The 20,988-nt window shown below is 42.8% G+C and overlaps 1 protein-coding gene across 5 annotated transcripts; it reads left to right on the top strand.

Moving 5' to 3' along the window:
- On the top strand, positions 1 to 20,455 carry chd4b (chromodomain helicase DNA binding protein 4b). 5 transcript variants are annotated; one of them, XM_041941873.1, is made up of 40 exons: positions 1 to 135; positions 439 to 648; positions 1,093 to 1,217; positions 2,115 to 2,369; positions 2,481 to 2,596; positions 2,731 to 2,830; positions 2,962 to 3,166; positions 3,362 to 3,483; positions 3,669 to 3,792; positions 3,995 to 4,167; positions 4,725 to 4,970; positions 5,262 to 5,465; positions 5,598 to 5,809; positions 6,127 to 6,258; positions 6,344 to 6,443; positions 6,669 to 6,860; positions 7,375 to 7,575; positions 7,871 to 8,008; positions 8,368 to 8,489; positions 8,598 to 8,771; positions 8,924 to 9,065; positions 9,200 to 9,449; positions 9,568 to 9,692; positions 9,793 to 9,885; positions 9,990 to 10,131; positions 11,727 to 11,896; positions 12,062 to 12,251; positions 13,732 to 13,818; positions 14,675 to 14,766; positions 14,937 to 15,070; positions 15,396 to 15,540; positions 15,630 to 15,786; positions 16,316 to 16,398; positions 16,497 to 16,755; positions 16,840 to 16,896; positions 17,057 to 17,227; positions 17,321 to 17,429; positions 17,675 to 17,807; positions 17,904 to 18,099; positions 19,201 to 20,455. In XM_041941873.1, the coding sequence occupies exons 2-40, from the start codon at positions 585 to 587 to the stop codon at positions 19,401 to 19,403; spliced, it is 5,943 nt and encodes a 1,980-aa protein (XP_041797807.1). In that variant the 5' UTR covers positions 1 to 135; positions 439 to 584; the 3' UTR covers positions 19,404 to 20,455. The 5 variants fall into 5 exon arrangements, with proteins under 5 accessions (XP_041797807.1, XP_041797805.1, XP_041797808.1 ...); XM_041941871.1 differs by having other exon boundaries at positions 2 to 135; positions 16,313 to 16,398; XM_041941874.1 differs by having other exon boundaries at positions 2 to 135; positions 12,062 to 12,239; positions 16,313 to 16,398.
- Positions 20,456 to 20,988: the final 533 nt, after the last annotated feature.

The raw sequence follows: 20,988 nt of genomic DNA on the forward strand, positions 1-20,988 counted from the left end.
CGCTGATCATTGATTCAGTCGTCCTTTATGAATGAACACTTACTGACAACAACTGACGCACTAACAGCCTGACTTGTATTAATTCTTGCACCGAGAGAGAGCACACCTCGATCCGGGACTATTGCACACACTACAGTAAGTTTCTAATCTGTGAAGGTAAGGTTTCAATGCTTAAACTTTTCTTTGGTGCATTGTTTTAACTCGACAGGGCGAATTTGCCGCTCATACTTGAAATAATGATGGATGCCATACTTAACTTCATTCACTCCTGTGTAGAGAAATGCCTGCAAGTCAACAACAGATCATGTCAAAGCGTAGATAATCTAGTTATCCAACTTGTTTGAACACGCAGGTGGTCAATTAGATGCAATGTAAATAACTAGAAATAAGCAAGGGATAGCTACCAACCAATGCCATTTATTTATTTATTTTTTTCAGCACCCACCACCCCCTCCCTTCCTGGACACCCCCGGTCCATTCTCCAACAGTCCCACGTCATTTTCCCTCCTCCCTCGCCGACCGAGGAGCAAGGTTTAGGGGGGATTAATTCGACCAGCAAGAAATAAAATTAAAACGCAGGGAAAATGTCGGGCAGCGAGGATGACAGGGAAGACTTTGGAGCCGCGGACGAGCACTCACTTCTTCGCGGTAAGCTCGCCGTTTTCCTCTGAAGAAGGTCCATCTCTGTCACTTGAGCTCGTCGAGGCTAACGTTAGCTTAAGCTAGCCAGGAGTAGTCGGCTCGGGCCGTCCGTTACTCGCCTTAATAGATTAGCTTACTTAGCTAACTTGTCGAGCAAGTGTCGATAGTTATGTCTTTCATTTTTTTAGCCCCTCTTATTCCTTAAGCCTCACGTGTGTGTTCCCGAGTGCGGGCATGAACTGTCAAAGTTTCAGAGACAGAGAACAGACAAGTTTCAACCTGTACTGTTGTGGCTATCACCGTGCATGTGTGTGTGTGCGTGCGTGCACGAATATTTGCCAAGTCGTGCCAGCACGCGGTCTTGCTCTCTCCCCCCCCCCCCCCGGCCTGCAGCAGTGACTCCTGTCCGTTTGTACTCTTCTCTTACTAATTAAAGCATGTCACCCGCAGGTGAGGAAGAGCCGGAGGATGCTGTGTCTGAAGTAGACGAGGTACCCAAGTCGAAGAAGAAGAAGAAAGCCAAGAAAAGCAGCCGAGAGAGCAGGAGCAGCAAGAGGCAGAGACCCATCAGAGAGGTTAGTTTGCTGGGTTTTGCCAAACTTTTCATGATGAAATTAGATTGTTATGGCTGTTGCAGGAAAGGCCATGGTATGAGATTTTTGTCAGATTTGGCCCAAGTAAAACAGTTCTACAACTGTCAACTCACCACTTGGGGTCACAACTGGGGGAGTTTATTGGCTGCCTATTGGTGCACGCTAAACCAATTACAAGGACCCCTGTCAGTCATTGGGCTCAGTTTAGGATCCACATATAGACAGGACTTTTACAAAGCATCCCAAAGTGATGTTCTTTTTGCAGCTACACATTGAGCTGGTACACTAGTTCACAGTGAAGCAAAAACACCTGTGAAAAAGAACCATTAATCACTATGTCTGTGCATATATGCCTTGTATGTTTTCCCAAAACCCAAGATGACACATGCAAAATGCTTATTTATCTGACAGGTCAAGAGTCCAAAACTCAAAATAGTAAGTTTACAGTGATATGATATGATGTGATATAGAGGTGCAACGATAAGTCAATCAACAGAAACTTAATCTTGAACTATTTTAATCAATTCAGCATTTTTTTAAGAAAAAATACCAAACTCTCCTGGTTTTAGTTTTTCAAATGTGATTTTTTTTCCCTAGTCGGTGACAGTAAACACATTTTTGCTTTAACAGTGATTAAAAACATGAATGATTAAAATTGTCGTCAACTAATTCCTGTCAATCGACCAGTAGATTTAGGGACTGATTTGAGGTGAACCATGCACTGACCAATGCAGCCCCATGGATGACTTTCCCATCTCAATAGACTGACCTAATAATCACTAGAAAACAAAGGATGACACTTTACTTTATGATCTGTATGAAACGTGTATATGCACCAGTATCTTCTTGTTATTTTCAAAGTGGCTCTATATCTTGCAGGAGTTGCCAGTCAGCTCCCCAGAGCACCTGATTGGAGTAGAAGCAGCAGAGAGAGATGCAGATGAGGGAGGTGTGCGGTCAGAGAGTGAAGGAAGTGATTATGCTCCTGGGAGGAAAAAGAAGAAACGCTCCAGCTCTGCCAAAGATAAGAAGAAAGGAGGTGCGGCAGCAGAGAAAGGAGGCACGTCCAGCTCGAAGAGCAAACGCAAAGACCCTGAACCAGAAGATGATGAGGATGATGACGATGATTGCCAGGTAAAGATTCATTCAGACTCACCTGCAGAGTGGATAGTTAATCCCTTTAAGGCTAACATGCCTAACTAACCCCCCTGGCTGTTCTTCTCAACACCTCTCCTCCTGCCTCAGCCTAAAAGCTCCACCCAGCTGCTGGAGGCCTGGGGCATGAAAGACATCGACCACGTCTTTACTCAGGAAGACTACAGCTCCCTCACTAATTACAAGGCCTTCAGCCAGTTTGTCAGGTGAGAAAACCCCTTTTATGTTAACAGTAGATATTATTATTTTCCTCTACCTGATTATAAATGGTATATGGTAAACTGTGTATATATGAAAATAAAAATAATCACTGTATGTCTTTTAACTTTTATGTCCTTAGGCCTTTAATTGCAGCTAAGAACCCCAAAATTGCTGTGTCCAAGATGATGACTTTAATGATGGCTAAGTGGAGAGAATTCAGCACCAACAACCCTCTGAAGGTATTACAGTTATGAACAAGGTTGGAAGTCTGACTTATAATGAACGAGGCTTGTCAATCATAATTGCTGTCCTCTTGTGAGTTTGACAGCAGAGAGCAGAATTTCTCAATCTGTGCTGTGTCCTCTTTTAGGGTTGTGCCACTGCCAATGCAGCCCTGGCAGCTGCCAATGTGGCTGCAGCTGTGGAGAGCATGGTGGTGGCCGGGACAGACGGAGGGACAGAGACCGGTGCTGCTGCTTCACCTGCACCTACTCCTGCCACTGCTCCTGCACCTGCTCCCCCTCCAGCGGCCCCAGCACCTCCACTCCGCAAGGCCAAGACCAAAGAGGGCAAAGGTAAAGCAGTATAAATGTGAACATGATTATTAAGCTTGGCATGATCGTGTGTGAGGATCAAGGTGGTTCTGTAAGAACAAAATAGAAATGCTAATTATATTATTGTGTTTATTATATGGAAAGCTGCTATTTAAATATTTGTCTAAATACTTACATTGTTTTCTTGATTTGACTTAAATTTCCGTGTCTTCTCAGGTCCCAACGCACGCAAGAAGTCGAAGCCTGCACCTAAGCCTCCGCCAAAACCCAAACCTAAGAAAGTGGCTCCACTCAAGATCAAGCTCGGGGGCCTTAATAGCAAGAGGAAGCGCTCCTCTGTAAGATAATTTATGTGCCGCCCTATTTTTCTGTTAGGCAGTTTTTGGGTTCTCTCTCTGTTCAAGAATTAAATGATCCTTAAATCTGAATATATATTATGTATAGTACATTTTATTGTTATTATTATTGTAGCCAGGTATTCCTCTCGTTTTCATCGTCTTCTCTCTCATCGTTTCGCTGTCAGAGTGATGAAGATGAACCAGATGTTGACAGTGACTTTGACGATGGGAGTTTCTCCGTATCAGATGGCTCCAACCGCAGCAGCCGTCCGAAGAAGAAGCCCAAGAGTGCAAAGAAAAAGAAGAAAGGTTGGCGAGGAAACAGTAGCAAAATAAAAATTCTGTTCTGTTATCAGAGGATCAGTGCTGGACTAAGCTTTAAGACCAGACGGCAGCTTAATGCTGGAAGATTTGTTTTGTCGATTAATATCTAAATCAATGCCAAAATGAAGGCCACGTCCCGGCCTCTGAATCTCATTTTCTCTCATTTCCTATGGACACGTTCTTCCAGTGGAGACGGAGGACGGCGACGGCTATGAGACAGACCACCAGGACTACTGTGAAGTGTGCCAGCAGGGAGGAGAGATCATTCTGTGTGACACCTGTCCCAGAGCTTATCACATGGTCTGTCTGGACCCTGACATGGAGAAAGCACCTGAGGGCAAGTGGAGCTGCCCACACTGTGTGAGTACCGTAAGCTCACCCCTCAGTGCTGTGCAGGGAAGGCCATTATATTGTGTGTAAGAGAAGATTGGGCCTGATTCCTGGAGAATGAAACAGCAGGCCAAAAATTACACCTGTCCGTAAAATACTGTTGAAGTGCATTACTGGAAAGTTGTGCTGACAGGGGGGTCGGTTGTTGGCAAATGGACTTGGTTAATGGTGATTTTAACAAATGTTCATGTTCTCTTTGTCCTCTGCTGCCCCCCCAACCCTTTTACTCATGTTCCTGTCTATCCTCTCCTATTCCCCACCACACGTCTCACCGACCCCCCCATCCCCCATTTCCTCTTCTTTTCCCTCCCACTCCCTCTCTCCCTCCACTATGGCTCCACACGCAAACATGCACATGCACGCAATGCACACCCCCCCACCCCCCTCCCTACTCCTGGCGCTCTTGAAAATCACCCCACACCCCTCCCTTTTTTTCCTTTCATTCCGTTCCGCATACCTTCCCTGCCTGTCTGCCCCCCCCTCCCCTCACACACACCACCTCCCTCTGTCTGTAATTCTGCCACCAGGAGAAGGAGGGGATCCAGTGGGAGGCCAGAGATGATCTCTCTGAGGCCGAAGGGGAGGATGATGAAGACAGGCGGGATGAAGGGGTGGAAGAGGAAGACGACCACCACATTGAGTTCTGCCGGGTGTGCAAGGATGGAGGGGAGCTGCTTTGCTGTGACACCTGCCCCTCCTCCTACCACATCCACTGCCTCAACCCTCCTCTCCCTGAAATCCCCAATGGAGAATGGATCTGCCCCCGCTGCAAGGTGAGCGGTGTGCACTGGTGCATGTGAGTCTGCGTGTGCACATGCTCACGTGGGTGTGCGTGGGGATGCAGATCCCATCTTGTGCACACCTACAGTATTTTAGATAAACCACGGCTATGTTTTATTATTATTATTGTTTTGCTGTTTCCTCATGTCACTAAATAATGTAACTTAAATCATGACACTTTTTAATTTTTTAGAACAAAATTTGTTATTAGTGGCAAATTGCTTCTGTTCGTTAATGAGCATCCTATCTGAAATTATTTCCTCACCTTTCCTACTTCCTACCAGTGTCCACCGATGAAGGGCAAAGTCCAGAAGGTTTTAACATGGCGATGGGGGGAGCCGCCAGCCCCCACGCCTGTCCCTCGGCCTGCTGACCTCCCTGCTGATGCTCCTGATCCCCCTCCGCTGGCAGGCCGCAGGGAGAGGGAGTTTTTTGTCAAATGGTGCAATATGTCCTACTGGCACTGCTCGTGGGTGCTGGAGCTACAGGTACCACACGCTTTCTGAAACTATCCACCTGTAGTTGAGAAGGTGGATTTTTCTGTGCACTTACCTCACACACACAAAAGACACACACAAACCCTCTGGTCCTTTCTCTACCTCCCCGCCGCTCCTCCACAGTTGGAGCTGAACTGCCAGGTGATGTTCCGTAACTACCAGAGGAAAACTGACATGGACGAACCTCCTCCTGTGGATTTTGGAGGCGAGGGTGATGATGACAAAAGCACCAAGAGGAAGAACAAAGATCCTCTCTTTGTCCATATGGAGGAGGAGTTTTACCGTTATGGAGTCAAAATGGAGTGGCTGATGATTCACCGCATCCTCAACCACAGGTAGGACACATACCATCTCATATGACATACACAGTTCTCCGATAAACAGACTTAAAGATACGTTTAATTTGAAGGTGTGTAATTACTGGTTTAAAGATTTTATGCTTTGTTACTAATAATTCATAAAATGAGAAACAGTATGGAAGACTGAAACAACAAAAACTACATTGCAACATTGCAATAAATTTGAACTCCATAAGAGAGACTAATAAAAATATCACAAATATCATCTTATCAAGACAAAAATGCATGTTTGAAAACGTATTTTGGCCACAGTAAGAGTGCTTTATCATAACCCCATATTTTTTTCATTATAGTGTTGACAAAAAGAACAATGTGCATTACTTAATCAAATGGAGAGATCTGCCCTATGACCAGTCCACCTGGGAGAGTGAAGACATGGACATCCCAGAGTTTGACACCTACAAACAGACATACTGGAATCACAGGTATGGAGAGATTTACAAAATGTGAGATGATTCTTCTCATGGTACATACAAATGCAGTTTAATGTACGTCTTTCTTTTTTTAAAGAGAGTTGATGGTGGGTGAGGAGGGTAGACCTGGTAAGAAGCTGAAGAAGGCAGTCAAAGTCAAGAAAGCAGAGCGACCTCCTGCTAATCCTGTTGTAGATGTAAGTATACTGAAGTACTGAATAAAACGAAAAGAAACTTTATTTCCAAACACAGCCCTGGTTAATGTGAACCTGATTCTGCCATATATCATTTTTGCAACAGACAAATGGATTATTAATGATAAAATGAAGCATTGCTGTCAAGCCTATTCCCTTGGCAGAATAAAAGTAGCCTGAATTAGGACAGATGTGGAATTGATATTCTTCTTGGTTTCTTGCTTCCAGCCCACCATCAAGTTTGATCGGCAGCCCGACTATCTGGACAGCACAGGAGGCACTCTGCATCCCTACCAGCTGGAGGGGTTGAACTGGCTGAGGTTTTCTTGGGCTCAGGCCACAGACACAATCCTGGCTGATGAAATGGGTTTAGGCAAGACTGTGCAGACTGCTGTCTTCCTCTACTCATTGTACAAGGAGGTAAGAACAGTATATATGTTTGTTTTGCATACTTACTTCCTTACTTTTGTGTAATTTTTTAGGCGAAAACTTAATTTAAGACAACTTATGCAAAAATGTAAAATATAACATGAAATGCAATTTATTGCCTGCCACTATTTTGTCCAGTCTGCCCTCCCCTGTCAATCAGTGTTAGTGGGTTTGGTTTCAGACATGTGACACAAAGTAACTGTCCATAAAAGGGGATGAATTCCAAGGAAGGAACTCAATCCTAAAGGCAGGGCAAGACAAATGCAGTTGTTCACATATCTCGTAGTTTATCTAATAAACTGCAGCTGTGGCTCAGAAGGTAACCTGGCTTGTCTGCTGATCACAGGGGGGTTGGCTGTTCGACCCACACGGCAAGACACAGAACCCCAAATTGCTCCCAATGGCAAGGCCAGCACCTGTAAAGCTGTTTGGATAAAAGTGCTATATAAATGCATCTATATATAGCATCTTTACTTGTTAATGCTGACTGTCTTTCTTTTTATAGGGTCACTCCAAAGGTCCCTTCCTGGTTAGTGCTCCTCTGTCCACCATCATTAACTGGGAAAGAGAGTTTGAGATGTGGGCCCCTGACATGTACGTGGTGACCTACGTAGGAGACAAAGACAGCAGGGCTGTCATCAGAGAAAACGAGTTCTCCTTTGAGGGAAATGCCATCCGAGGTGGGAAAAAAGCATCCAAGATGAAGGCAAGGACAAAGTAGAAAACAAGGATGACATCAAAAGAGAACATTGAAGAGAGTGATGATGTACTTTGAATTGGTGCTTTGCATCCCAGCGCTTGCTGTCTTGTAATGTATTAATAGCAATGTAGGAATTTGCATTACAAAAATGTGAACGCTGCCAAATTCTACAAACGCTCAGCAAAACGTTTTCGTTTGTGGCACCAGTCTAAACAATTACTTGTCGCCCTGGTAATTCTGTTTCTACTTATTTCTCTGTTTGGCAACTTAACTGATGTCCTTCTCTCTCTGTTCTTTACAGAAAGACTCACCGGTCAAGTTCCATGTCCTGCTGACATCCTATGAGTTGATTACTATCGATCAGGCCGTGCTGGGCTCCATTGAGTGGGCCTGTCTGGTTGTGGATGAGGCTCACAGACTAAAAAACAACCAATCCAAGGTGATAACGTACAATATTTTGTACAAGTGGTTGTTTGTCCAGTAATTCCGATCAAAAATTAGTTTGTGGATGTAAGATTCTAGATTGATTTAGGATTCAAGATTGCCTTTATTGTCATTGAGCATGGACATGTCAACAAAAATTTGCATTACAACCCCTGTGTTAGGAACAAGATAATAACAAAGATAATAAAATAAAATAAAGATAATAGAATAAAATGAACTAACCTGCATCACTGTTGTGTTGCACATTATAACACAAACCACTGTTTCTTTTTGTGTTTTTGTAACTATTATTATAAGTCCAGTGGCCAAAATATAATGTTTTCTTTCTTTGTCTTTGTCTGTGCCTGTTCTTAGTTCTTCCGAGTGCTGAACAACTACCCGTTGCAACACAAGCTGCTGCTAACTGGCACTCCTCTTCAGAACAACCTGGAGGAGCTCTTCCACTTGCTGAACTTCCTGACTCCAGAGAGATTCAAGTCAGTAGCCCCATTTGTGGCCATAGCACATGTGGCTGTATTACAGATAAAATGAAAACATCAACACTGACCCGATATTTATGTTTTGTTTTTCTTTTTTCTCTTCAGCAACCTGGAAGGGTTTCTGGAGGAGTTTGCAGACATTGCCAAAGAGGACCAGATCAAGAAGCTCCATGACATGCTGGGACCACACATGCTCAGGAGGCTGAAGGCTGATGTTTTCAAACACATGCCTTCAAAGACGGAGCTCATTGTGAGAGTGGAGCTGAGCCCCATGCAGAAGTAAGCTAAGAGACGATGAGTAGCAATATATTTAACAGTTGTTAAGTGTGTTCTCATGAAATATTGAGCAGTCTGACTTCTGAACACTTGTTTATTTTCCTTTGTCTGATCTCTGAAATTTATTTTGCCATTTTTTCTGTGTTTTAACTCAGGAAGTACTACAAGTTCATCCTGACAAGAAACTTTGAGGCTCTGAACACTCGTGGAGGAGGAAACCAAGTCTCTCTACTGAACGTGGTGATGGACCTGAAAAAGTGCTGCAATCACCCCTACCTCTTTCCTGCAGCAGCCACAGTACGATCTAAGTCTTTTTACACAATCAAACTGTAAAGTTTCCTTTGGAGGTGCATGTTGTGTTGTAGCACTAAACGGTGTCTGCGTATTGAAACATGCAGTCAGTTTATTTAGATTTCTTTTCTGGATTGTAGGAGGCCCCGAAACTTCCAAATGGCATGTATGAGGGCAATGCTCTGACCAAGTCTTCAGGAAAACTGATGCTGCTCCAGAAGATGATGAGGAAGCTGAAGGAGGGTGGGCACAGGGTTCTGGTCTTCTCCCAGATGACCAAAATGCTGGACCTGTTGGAGGACTTCCTGGAGAACGAGGGATACAAATATGAGAGAATTGATGGAGGAGTCACTGGCAACTTGAGACAGGAGGCCATCGACCGCTTTAATGGTGAGACATTTATGTTCATACACATTTTGTATTGCTTAAAAACAGCTGCTATGGTATGCCATCAGTGTTCTAACTTTTCTTCTCTCTGTGCTTCTTTTTCTGTTGCTCATCCTAACAGCTCCTGGTGCTCCTCAGTTTGCTTTCCTCCTCTCTACCAGAGCTGGTGGTTTGGGCATCAATCTCGCCTCTGCTGACACTGTCATCATCTACGACTCTGACTGGAATCCCCACAATGACATCCAGGTTTGCAGACCCCAGGCATAACCTAACATCCATGTCAGCATGTTTGTTTATTTGGATGATTTGGTGATTATGTTATTTGTTTCGTGCTTGGGCTCTATAGGCTTTCAGCAGAGCTCACCGAATCGGCCAGAACAGGAAAGTGATGATTTATCGCTTTGTTACCAAAGCCTCTGTGGAGGAGAGGATCACACAGGTCTGTTGAGGGGACACTGCAGGAGGTGACACATTGACCATGTCAGGATTTTGTGGTCACCTGCTCACCGCTTGTTTGTTTTCCCACCTACTTACCTCTACCAGGTGGCGAAGAAGAAGATGATGCTCACCCATCTGGTGGTGAGACCCGGTCTCGGCTCCAAGACAGGCTCCATGTCCAAACAGGAGCTCGATGACATCCTTAAGTTTGGAACTGAAGAGCTGTTCAAGGATGAAGTCGGAGACGGTGAGTCAACTTTAGCCCACATTAATCTGTTTTCAATCATTTCTTTTATCTGCCTTTTACTATAAACATTTTTCAAACATTGGAAAGGCAGCTAGATAATTTCAGAATGTTGTGAAAACAAGAGGCTTCAATTTGTAAATCAGCGTTTCCCCTATATATATATATTCAACAGCAGTGCAGCACCTTTGCTAAATGATTAGTGCCGCTGTTATTTAAAAATCTCCCTAAAATGCAGTATATTTGCTATCTTAAGCATCTGTCTATCTACATAAATCAGCCACAGTTGGGGCTGAGTTACTGTTTGCTTGAAAGCACACCTGTAAGTAATGAAGGCTTCGCTACCAACCTATTTCACACAAGTTCAGTGAAGACACAGAGACGACATGGAACAGTTCAACGGTCGGCCACTCCTCTTTATCAAAGGGACTGCCATACTTTTATTTTATTTAGCTAACTGTATAGTAAGGGAGATAGTACATACATATCAAAAGGATCAGATATCTTAAAGGACCAGTGTGTAAGATTTATGGGAATCTATTGACAGAATATCGCAGAAATGGGGTATAATAATTAGAATTAAGTTTTCTTTAGTGTATAATCACCTGAAAATAAGAGTCATTGTGTTACCTTAGAATGAGGTCTTTATGTCCACAGAGGGAGCGGGTCCTCTTGGAGTCTGCCAGGTTGCACCACCATGTTTCTACAGTAGCCCAGAGTGGACAAACCAAACACTGGCCTTTTGTGTTTTTTGTTTCATGGCCACCGTAGGGAGGGGTATTCAGTTAGTTGCAATTTACAGCCTCACCCTAGGTGGCACTAAATTCTTCACATTTGTCCTTTAAGGACCACTAAACTATAATCTGAAAATATTAAATTCACGCACACACACCCCCCAAACGACGAGTTCACCATTCCCATCAGGCACATCAATAATCTTCACCAATTTCCTCCAAGCATGGCTTTTCTTGTCATTGTTGTTGTATTGGGAAAGGTAGATCAAATGGTTCAGAAACCTGAAACTGCTGTAGTATGTTGAGTTGCCCAAGGATTTTGGGCAAGTTACTGAACTTGGACCACCAACGCTGTGATCAGTTGGCAAACTGCTCTCCTGAGGCACAGCCACCCCACTCATTTGTCCCTAAGAATGATTCGGTCGTGGATCCAATCATGGCAAACTGTAGATGTTATTAGCTGTATCAAGCTAATTTGCTTATTTTACACCATTTTGGTGTGTCTACACCAGCTGTCAGTGGTAAGCCAACATTATTTGTGAAAGTAACTACTAATATTTTAATGTTTGCTTGAATTTGTGAAAAAAAAAAAGAAAAAACAGTAGTAAAAATCTGTAAAGCACATTGTTTTGTCAATGGACATATGCAGTTGTTTGAGACATTGAACCTAAATTTATCCACCAGGTTTTACCCCCTGGTTTTCCCACTGTTTGGATGAGGAGTTGGAGATAGAGGCTGAAAGAGACACTGAGGTGGAAAGATCATTCCACCGTTGGGACGCCTGATGTCTGATCTGACAGATGTTACAGGGAGTAACCATAGCTTATGCTTTCTTCCTTTTTGTTTGACTCATCCTGCTTTCAGGGGACAACAAGGAGGATGACAGCAGTGTGATCCACTACGACGACCAAGCAATTGACCGTTTGCTAGACAGGAACCAGGATGCCACAGATGACACTGAGCTCCAGAGCATGAACGAGTACCTCAGCTCCTTTAAAGTAGCCCAGTACGTGGTCAAAGATGAAGACGATGAGGTATGATCATGTCTACAAAATGCGTCTGGATGAACGTATATCTTAATGTAACTTAATTGTGTTGTTTCAACTTTTTGACACTTAGGTAGGACATGTCTGCCTAAAAAGGTCCTGAAATTGTTGCATTTTAGTCTTTTCAGCTTATTACTCTTCCCTTTCTTTGAGGAGGAGGAGGTGGAAAGAGAGGTGATCAAGCAGGAGGAAAGTGTTGATCCTGATTACTGGGAGAAGCTGCTCCGTCATCACTATGAGCAGCAGCAAGAGGATCTCGCCCGAAATCTGGGCAAAGGCAAAAGAACTCGAAAGCCAGTCAACTACAATGACGGCTCCCAGGAGGACCGAGGTATTAGACAGGGTACAGAACAATATATAATGCAACCTCTTCTTGTGTGCACGTGCTGTGCAGTGGTGTTGGTGGACTTGTGTTTGTGTGGTGTTGGTGTAGGAGAGCTAGTGAGTGCATGGCATGAAGTTTTATTTTTGTTTTGTGTTGAATGTTGAAATTTAGATGTTTTTCTCAGACCAAGCATGTTTAAAACAATTAGAAACCAGGGGACAGTCTCATAAAGGAACATTACAAAGTTGCCTGAGTATATTTTGCTCTATAACCCCAGAATGTCCTCAAGACTGGAACATAGAGAGATGAGTCAAGAGCTGGTTGGACTTTCTTCAGTACAGCTATCCGGCTAACTTTGTAATCGTGCCTTATGAGATGAGTGCACACTAAACAACTAGAATAAGACAGACAATTGTGGTCCTACTTGAATGATCCAAACCAACTACAGAAAGGACACGAAGTTAGTTGATAATATAGTGCTGCTGTTAGCTTAGCCTGTTTGATTGTTGCCATCAAAAACAACAAGGAGCAGTGCCAGATTTAGCAGATTTCAGAAAGGGATTCAGCATCAGCCCACTAGTTGGTACAGAGATTGCTGATTCACTTTCAAGTGCTTATCTTAAATGTGTGGTAAAGTTTGACTTCAGAAAAACATAATGGCAGGACTCTTCTCTAAACCCAAAGCAACCAGCCATTGCATTTGGCTTTTACCAAGGCTTTGCTCAAATCTGTAAGGAGAATAGGTCTCCATTCACTTCTAATGTGTAAAGATTCAGTAATACTGTGCAAAAATATGCAATGCTGCTGGATGTTTATATGTGCTCTAAAAGTCGAGCAATAAAGTAGGCCTGTGAAAGCATGTGAAACTTTACTGATGAAAACCCAGAATGAAATAAAACAAAACTAAACCCTCTGTCTCCCCCATCATCCCCTTTGTTCCAATTCATACACACTTACTGGAGCAAAGTGAAGACAGTTTTACAAGTACAGCAGCAGTGCACTATTAAAAGATATTTATATCTTAATATATATACAAAAATATCAGATCCTTAATTGAAAAGAAATCAAATCGTCAACTATAAAGACAGTACTGTATGTTTTTTGTGTTATGTTGAATGTTGTGACTTGTGATTTTTTTTTTCCATTCTGTTTTATTTTTAACTGGGCAAAGAACCCATATTAGGCAAAAATCACTGTTGTTCAGATCAAAGGATACAAACAACAGTCGTAATTGATTTCAACATGTTAAGAATAAGTTCTGCCGTTTTATATATTTCGTTCAGTCTCAGCCCATCAGTTACGCTGGATTTAAATGATAAAACTGTTCCCTTGATCATGAAATATTTAGTAAAAATGTAGATCTGAAGCAGTGGCTCCCCCTCCTGGCTAAAAGTTTGTTTGGCATGAATATAGTGGCTCCACAGCAGCTCTTCAAGGAGTTTGGATACACTATGTCTCATCTCCCCCCTCAAGATGTCTCTGTCTGTGTTCCCTTTAGACTGGCAGGAGGATCAGTCTGACAACCAGTCTGACTACTCGGTGGCCTCGGAGGAGGGTGACGAGGACTTTGATGAACGGAGTGAAGGTCAGGCTCACTGTTTTCATCACTGCTCCATTTAAGTTGTTTGAAGTTAGTCATGAAGATGTATTTGAGTTTAAGAGTTGGTCCCAACAAAGCTTGAGACACGGCTGTACACCTTCCTGTTAATAAGGAATCTCTACTGTTTGAGCCACAGTTGTTTCGTCCACTAACATCCCTCAAACCACTTCTGCCTATTCAGATGACAGCGATTTTATCCTCACTGACAACTTTGCATTGAGGGTACTGAGGCAAGAAACGACAGAAAGAAAAAGAAAAAGGAAGAAAAGAGAAGGAAGAAGTAAAAGAAACTGGAAGAAAGCAGTAGGAAACAGGGAAAGAACATTAAATCCATGTCTCAGTTGCAGCACTGTCCGCTTGCACTTGAAATCGCGTGTGTGCATATGTTGATGTTGATTAAGTTGTTGTGAAATGCACTTAACGTTTGTTTTAGAATGAATTGTTTTCTTACACAATTTTCATATTCTACAGTTCATTTATAAGCGCATAGTAATGTATATGTTTTGATTTAGCTGTATTTTGGTTTTCTTTATGTATGGCTCTGTTACTTCAGTTTCATTAAATGTTCTATACCATAATACTGCTTTTAGTTGTTAATGTCCTGAAAGCTTTATGCTTCAAGATAAAGCATTTAATGTAGGAGTGCTGACAGGTTGTGAGGACGGATAGCTTCAGGATCAGAGTGTGCCGTGATGAGCTGTAAGTGGAACATCTTCATGGAACCACTTTAGGATGTTAAGAACACACATGACGATACATGAGAATTTCCACGGCTTCAGTGAAACTGCCTATAATGTGCATTGAATCTCAGGTGGACTAACTGTGGGCATTTCGTTTTTAGCTAACGCCCGCAGACCAAATCGTAAAGGGCTGAGGAACGATCGGGACAAACCTCTGCCTCCACTGTTGGCCAGAGTGGGCGGGAACATCGAGGTGAGTTCCTACAGATGAAAAATGAGTCAGCACCGGAAGATAAATGCCCTGAAAGTGACTGTTTATTAAATATCCATTTTCATGACCTTTCTTTCTATTGTTTCTTTAAAGCACTTAATTTTCAAACATCTCAACCTCTTTCTTTTTTTTTTTTTTTTTTAACCTCTCAGGTTTTGGGCTTCAATGCACGACAGAGGAAGGCTTTCCTGAACGCAGTGATGCGCTATGGGATGCCTCCCCAGGATGCTTTCACCAACCAGTGGCTGGTCAGGGACCTCCGAGGGAAGTCTGAGAAAGAATTCAAGTGAGTCTCAATGTGACATATTTAACCTCAGTGCTTTTTGGTATTATAACATACAATGGGTTTGTAGCACAGAGTACTGAAAACTGTCAAGGACTGAAAATTAGCAAAGGTTAGATTTGAAACCTTTTCTACTCAGTCTTCTTATTCTTCATCAGTAGTGTTACAGCTTACTTGTCTGGACTGTTTGCTCTAGAAGCCCCTTCACGCTATTTAGCATTCACAAGTTATTTTGTTTGATTTGCAGTGTATTTTCTTTTGTCTTTGATGTTTTTCAAATATATTTTTGGTGACATCCCTCCGCTTTCTCCTTCACACGTGTTTGCAGGGCCTATGTGTCTCTGTTCATGCGTCACCTTTGTGAGCCGGGGGCTGATGGAGCTGAGACCTTTGCGGATGGTGTCCCACGCGAGGGTCTATCAAGGCAGCACGTGCTCACCCGTATTGGCGTGATGTCACTTATAAGGAAAAAGGTTATGATTTACCAGTCACAAAAGAAACTGAACAAAAGTATTTAATCACTTATAGGCTGATTGGTAACCTGATAACCTTTGGTTAACAGGTGCAGGAGTTTGAGCATGTGAACGGTCAGTGGTCAATGCCCTGGATGGCAGAGCTGGAGGAGAACAAAAGGGCTGCAGCTTTGGCTGCAGGAGAAGACCCAAAGACTCCATCTACTGGAACCCCTGCAGATACACAGCCCAACACTCCTGTCCCAGGTATACACACATACACATCCACACTTCATACTTGATTATTGATTATTAACATAAAATATAAGATTCCCTTTTATTTCCTACAATTTCATCTCAGCTTCATGATGCAGTTAGACTCTAGGAAAGAGACTTCTTCGTAATGAGAACCATCAAAGACACATATACTGTATGTTGTAACACTGACCTCTTGGGGATCTTTTTCCTTTTACTCTGTGCTCTAACCCCAGCACCACATGTTTTGCCTCAACTTTTACCCTAACCGAAGCTTAATAACTTGAAATTTAAATAATTATAATCATAAATCCAGAAGTTTTGAGCAATTTGTTTCTCTCTGTTGCACTGAAAGATATCCTGTTATCATTTAGTAGTATTTCTTTACTGGCAGCTTATTTACTGGCCATAAAAACATGATACAAGTGATAACTGGCCATGAGACACACTTTTTTAGCTTATTCAACCACCAAGCTTCAGAGACAGAATATAAATACTGTCTTTGCATAGCTGTTGTTGACATGTGTTTGTTTTTCAGAAGATTTGTCTAAATCAGAGGACAAGGAAGACGTGAAGAAGGAGGCTGACGATGGCAAAGGAGCCAAGAAAGCAGATGATCCAGAGGTATATTCTGCTTTTATATTCATCGTACCCATTTTCGTTTTTACAGTACAGTCTAATAATTTGATAATTTGAAACTGGCTACCCCCTCTCTCCCCTAGATTATTGAAATCCCAGATGAGTCTGAAAAATCCCCTGTCCTTGAAAAGAAAGAAGGAGAGGTAGACTCCGCTATGGGGAAGGAGGAGAAAGAGACGGAGACAGGAAATGGACATGAAGGGAAGGAGAAGGAAGCTGAAGATGGGAGCAAGGAGAAGGACGAGAAGGACAAGACTTCAGAGACGGAGAAGGATACTCCTGCTGAGGTCAAGGGTGAAGGTTCGGAGGGCAAGATGGATTCAGAGGAGGACAAGACTAAAGGTGGGGCAGCTGTTCCAACTCTTTTGCATTGTGTCTTTTTTTCCTTTATTTTCTGTTATTCAAACAGTGCTTCTCTTGCTGCAGCTGAAGAAGGAAAAGATGAGAAGATGGACACCAGTTCTGCACCAGAGGAGAAAAAAGGTGCACACTTTGTAAAATGTTTATCTGAGTGAAGGAGCCATCCCCAATCAATTTGTGAAGTAAAGCTAAATGTCTAAATGTAAATTTACTGAACATAATTTAAACAATTGAATTTCACTCATGTCTTAATTGGTGACATGTTTCTGTCGTTTCCTCACAGAGCAAAAAGAGGAGAAGGAGGGCGTGAAAACAGACGAGTCTGGCAAATTGCAGAACGGAGAGAACACCAAAGAAGGAGCAACAGCTGCGCCAGTGGTTAACGTCAGTGAAGAGAAGAAAAAAGCCACCAAGCAGAGGTTTATGTTCAACATTGCTGATGGAGGATTCACAGGTGGACGAACTCACACACTCAAACACATTTTTTCCTCTCTTTCTTTTTTGTCTTTAGCTTCTGTGTTTTGACCTTTTTTGTCCTCCTTTCCAGAACTCCACTCTCTCTGGCAAAACGAAGAGAGGGCCGCCACCGTCACCAAGAAGACCTTTGAGATTTGGCACCGTCGCCATGACTACTGGCTGCTGGCTGGCATCATACAGTATCCTTTGAAACTGACAGTTTCTTAGATGCATAGATCCTGTTAAATTCTGATTTGTGATTGCTGTTTTCCCATCACATTAAAGAAATGACTACTTGACTAATCAATGAGTTGGTTGTCTGTGTTATCCATGCACAATAATCAGCATTTACTGTCCTTAAATCTTGCTTGAAAAATGCCATATTATAATCCTCAGACTCTCACAAGACAATAATGTTGTTACACTTGACCCCAGCGCCTCTCAGACACGGCTACGCTCGGTGGCAGGATGTGCAGAACGATGTGAGGTTTGCCATCCTCAATGAGCCCTTCAAAGGGGAGATGAGCAGAGGAAACTTCTTGGAGATCAAAAACAAGTTTCTGGCCCGCAGGTTCAAGGTGAACTGAGCGCGCTCACTATCATCACGCGTTTCCCCTAAGCATATGTGTTTCTGTCCTCACCGGACATGTTGTGTTTCTCTGTTTCCCGTGTAGTTGTTGGAGCAGGCTTTGGTGATCGAGGAGCAGTTGCGCAGGGCGGCTTACCTGAACATGACAGAGGACCCGGCCCACCCCTCCATGGCCCTCAACACTCGCTTCAGTGAGGTGGAGTGTCTGGCCGAGTCCCACCAGCACCTGAGCAAAGAGTCCATGTCTGGAAACAAGCCTGCTAATGCAGTTCTGCATAAAGGTAAAACATATGGAAGATGTAGTGATGGTTCTTATGGACCTGAAATATATACAAATTGGTCATACTTTGTTGTAGCATTATGAGATTTTCACAGTACAATAACTTAAAAATATCAATATACTCGTTTAACAGTATATGCTATTACACAGTTATTATTACCAATTAGAATGACCCTAAAGGGAGTGAAAACAGAACGCTTATAATTTCACAAAATACTATGTCCTGACAGACATGAAACCTTCTTTTAGTAACACTAATACAGAAGAATTCATTAGTGTTCATAAGCAAATGTACATGGTTTTACAACTGTCAATTTTCATACTACTCTGCAAGCTTACTTTATTTAGATCTTGGCAGGAGAAGAGTTTTAGATATTCTGTCCTGTCGTCTCACAATAGTCCTTTAGCTTGAATTTTAACAATCAGTCATGTGTAAGGCAACAGTTTCTATTCCTGTAAGAAGCTGCTGAACAAGAAGAGCTTGTGCTTGTGTCAGAGAGAACAAGATGTTTGCCGTCATTAGGAGAAGAGAAAAGGGAGCTATTATGTGAACAAAAGTGTTAAAATTTGTGGGCCCTAATTGTGGCTGCTAATGTAACGGGCAACAAACAGCAGCTTCCATGTTTGAACAAGGTCAGCTTTTCATTACCTCCTCAGGAAACAAACACTACAACCACCCGGCACAATCTAAAACACAAACATCTTCACTTTGCAATAGTATAAAACAGAGAAAAGCAGAAAATCAGCACATCTGAGAGGCTGAAACCAACAAATGTTTTGCTTGAAAAATGACAAATGATTAAATAAATAAACAATTAAATAACTGCTTTACAACTTTGTGGACTGCTCTTGTTAGCCTGTTAGCCCTGGTGGCTGCCGTTGTTTACAACCCTGCCCACACTATTTCCTGTCCCCTCCGGCTTTTTGCTACACCACTTGAGTAACACCAGGCAGAATCTGGTCAGACTGCAGCTTGATGCTAAAATATGGTTATTTTCAATCCTTAAATTTTACCAGACACAAACTGACTAAAAACCTAAAACGATCCTTCATTTAGATTATCACGGTGGTGCTCATAGCAAATTTATGTGTTGTACACCAGTTCTCAAACAGCTCGAGGAACTCCTGAGTGACATGAAGGCTGACGTCACACGTCTCCCGGCCACCATCGCCAGGATACCCCCTGTTGCTGTGCGGCTGCAAATGTCCGAGAGGAACATCCTCAGCCGATTGGCCAGCCGGGGCCCAGAGGTCACCGCTCAGAACCAATCACAGACCTCACAACAGATGCAGGTGCCGCGCTGACCAGTCACCTCGCACGTTTCACTCTTACTGACTGAGGCCAGCGTTCACCTCACCGCCATGTAGCAGACGTCCTCCCCCTCAACCACCATGTACAGCACAGTCAGGTTAGTCCTCCTCGTTCTGCACCCACAACCCATCTCCGGACTCAGAAGAGCATCAGGTGTGCTGCTGAACTTTGATTTGAAAAGACTGGAACTGTAGATGTAGGATGGGAGTGAATGGAAGAATCACTTCTTCCTGTGGCAGACTTCAGACAAATCCACTGGGATTCAGATTTAACTCCTGTAACCTCAGCACTGTCGAACTGCGGGAAGCTCCACTGACCTGTCCTGGTCTGTCTTTACAGCAGGGTCAAACGTGTGTATGTAATTATCTGTAACATGAAGCTGAAGAAGCTAGACAGGAGAAGAAGCAGCATGTTTGGAGTCTACTGGTGCTTTGTAGTAATTTTTTGGATTATTAAAGAATTCAAAGGATTTTATTGTGCTCATTTTCACCTTTAGAAAATTGTGAAAGTTGTTTTTTTTTAATAATTCAACTCTAATGTCCTCACCTGTATGCGTGTGTGTGGAGAAAGAATGTGTGAGTGTGTGTTTCCTGTATGTATGTTTGTATAAAACAGGGCATATTAATGTGCACCTCTACTGCAGAATGCCCCTGACAGTGAAAAACTGTTACTGTCACTTTTCTATCAGTCTGTCAGATCTGTTACCTCCTCCTGCATCATTACACTCCATCCCAAACCTCCACCTCTCTCGTCGGGTGTCCCGATCCAGGATCAGCTCTCTGTGCTCACGCCCCAGCCAGCACCTTCACATTCCTAAGTACACCACAGATTTGCTCCCTGGAAACTCACCTGTGTTTGCCCGAAATACAGACATGCAAAGCTCCACAGCTTTTAGGTACATGGGATGGTTCTGAGAATGATGGCAATCTTAAGTTAATTTAATTTCTTACTGTCCGTTGTTATGTTGTTTTACATTATTGAATATTATTACCACCTGTTGTTTTTATCATTGCTGTTTGTTTTTATGGACTACAATAAAAAGTCAGCAGTTTTTCAAGGTTTTTGTCAATTTTTTAAAGCACTTCTGAATGTATGTTTAGCCATGCTAGCGTCATAACCCTGGGGACGTTTCCTCTAGCTGGGTTAAATGGTAAAATCCCACCAGCCTCAGCTGTACTTTGTGTTTAGTGCAAATTAGCGAATGTTAGCATGCTATCATGCAAAACTAAGATGGTGAACATGATAAACATTATACCTGCTAAACAGCATGTTGCATTACCAGTATGAGCATGTTAGCATGCTGATGTTAGCATTTAGCTGAAACCACCACTATGCTTAAGTAAAGCCTCATCGAGCTGCATCTTCAGACTTTTTTCAAAAATATGAGGTGACAAAGGAAACAAAAAGTGTCTTGATAGGCTGTTGGGCCCCCTTTAGCTGCCAGAAGAGCTTCAACGCTCACATCATAGAATCAAGGGATATGCCCTCACTTGATGTTTTAGTGATGATAGTGGCGAGCACTGTCTAAAACACTGCTCCTAATCTTTCCCATAGACGTTCAAGTGGATTGTGAGGTGG

Source organism: Chelmon rostratus, chromosome 8, assembly GCF_017976325.1.
Source record: "Chelmon rostratus isolate fCheRos1 chromosome 8, fCheRos1.pri, whole genome shotgun sequence".
Classification (NCBI taxonomy): Eukaryota; Metazoa; Chordata; class Actinopteri; order Chaetodontiformes; family Chaetodontidae; genus Chelmon; species Chelmon rostratus.

Bases quoted from the DNA above. Each gene is read 5' to 3' on its own strand.
- chd4b (XM_041941871.1), top strand. From the start codon at position 585: ATGTCGGGCAGCGAGGATGACAGGGAAGACTTTGGAGCCGCGGACGAG. The intron at 17,228-17,320 runs GTGGACGAACTC...CCTCCTTTCCAG, and splicing joins TGCTGATGGAGGATTCACAG to AACTCCACTCTCTCTGGCAA. The intron at 17,430-17,674 runs GTATCCTTTGAA...AGCGCCTCTCAG, and splicing joins CTGCTGGCTGGCATCATACA to ACACGGCTACGCTCGGTGGC.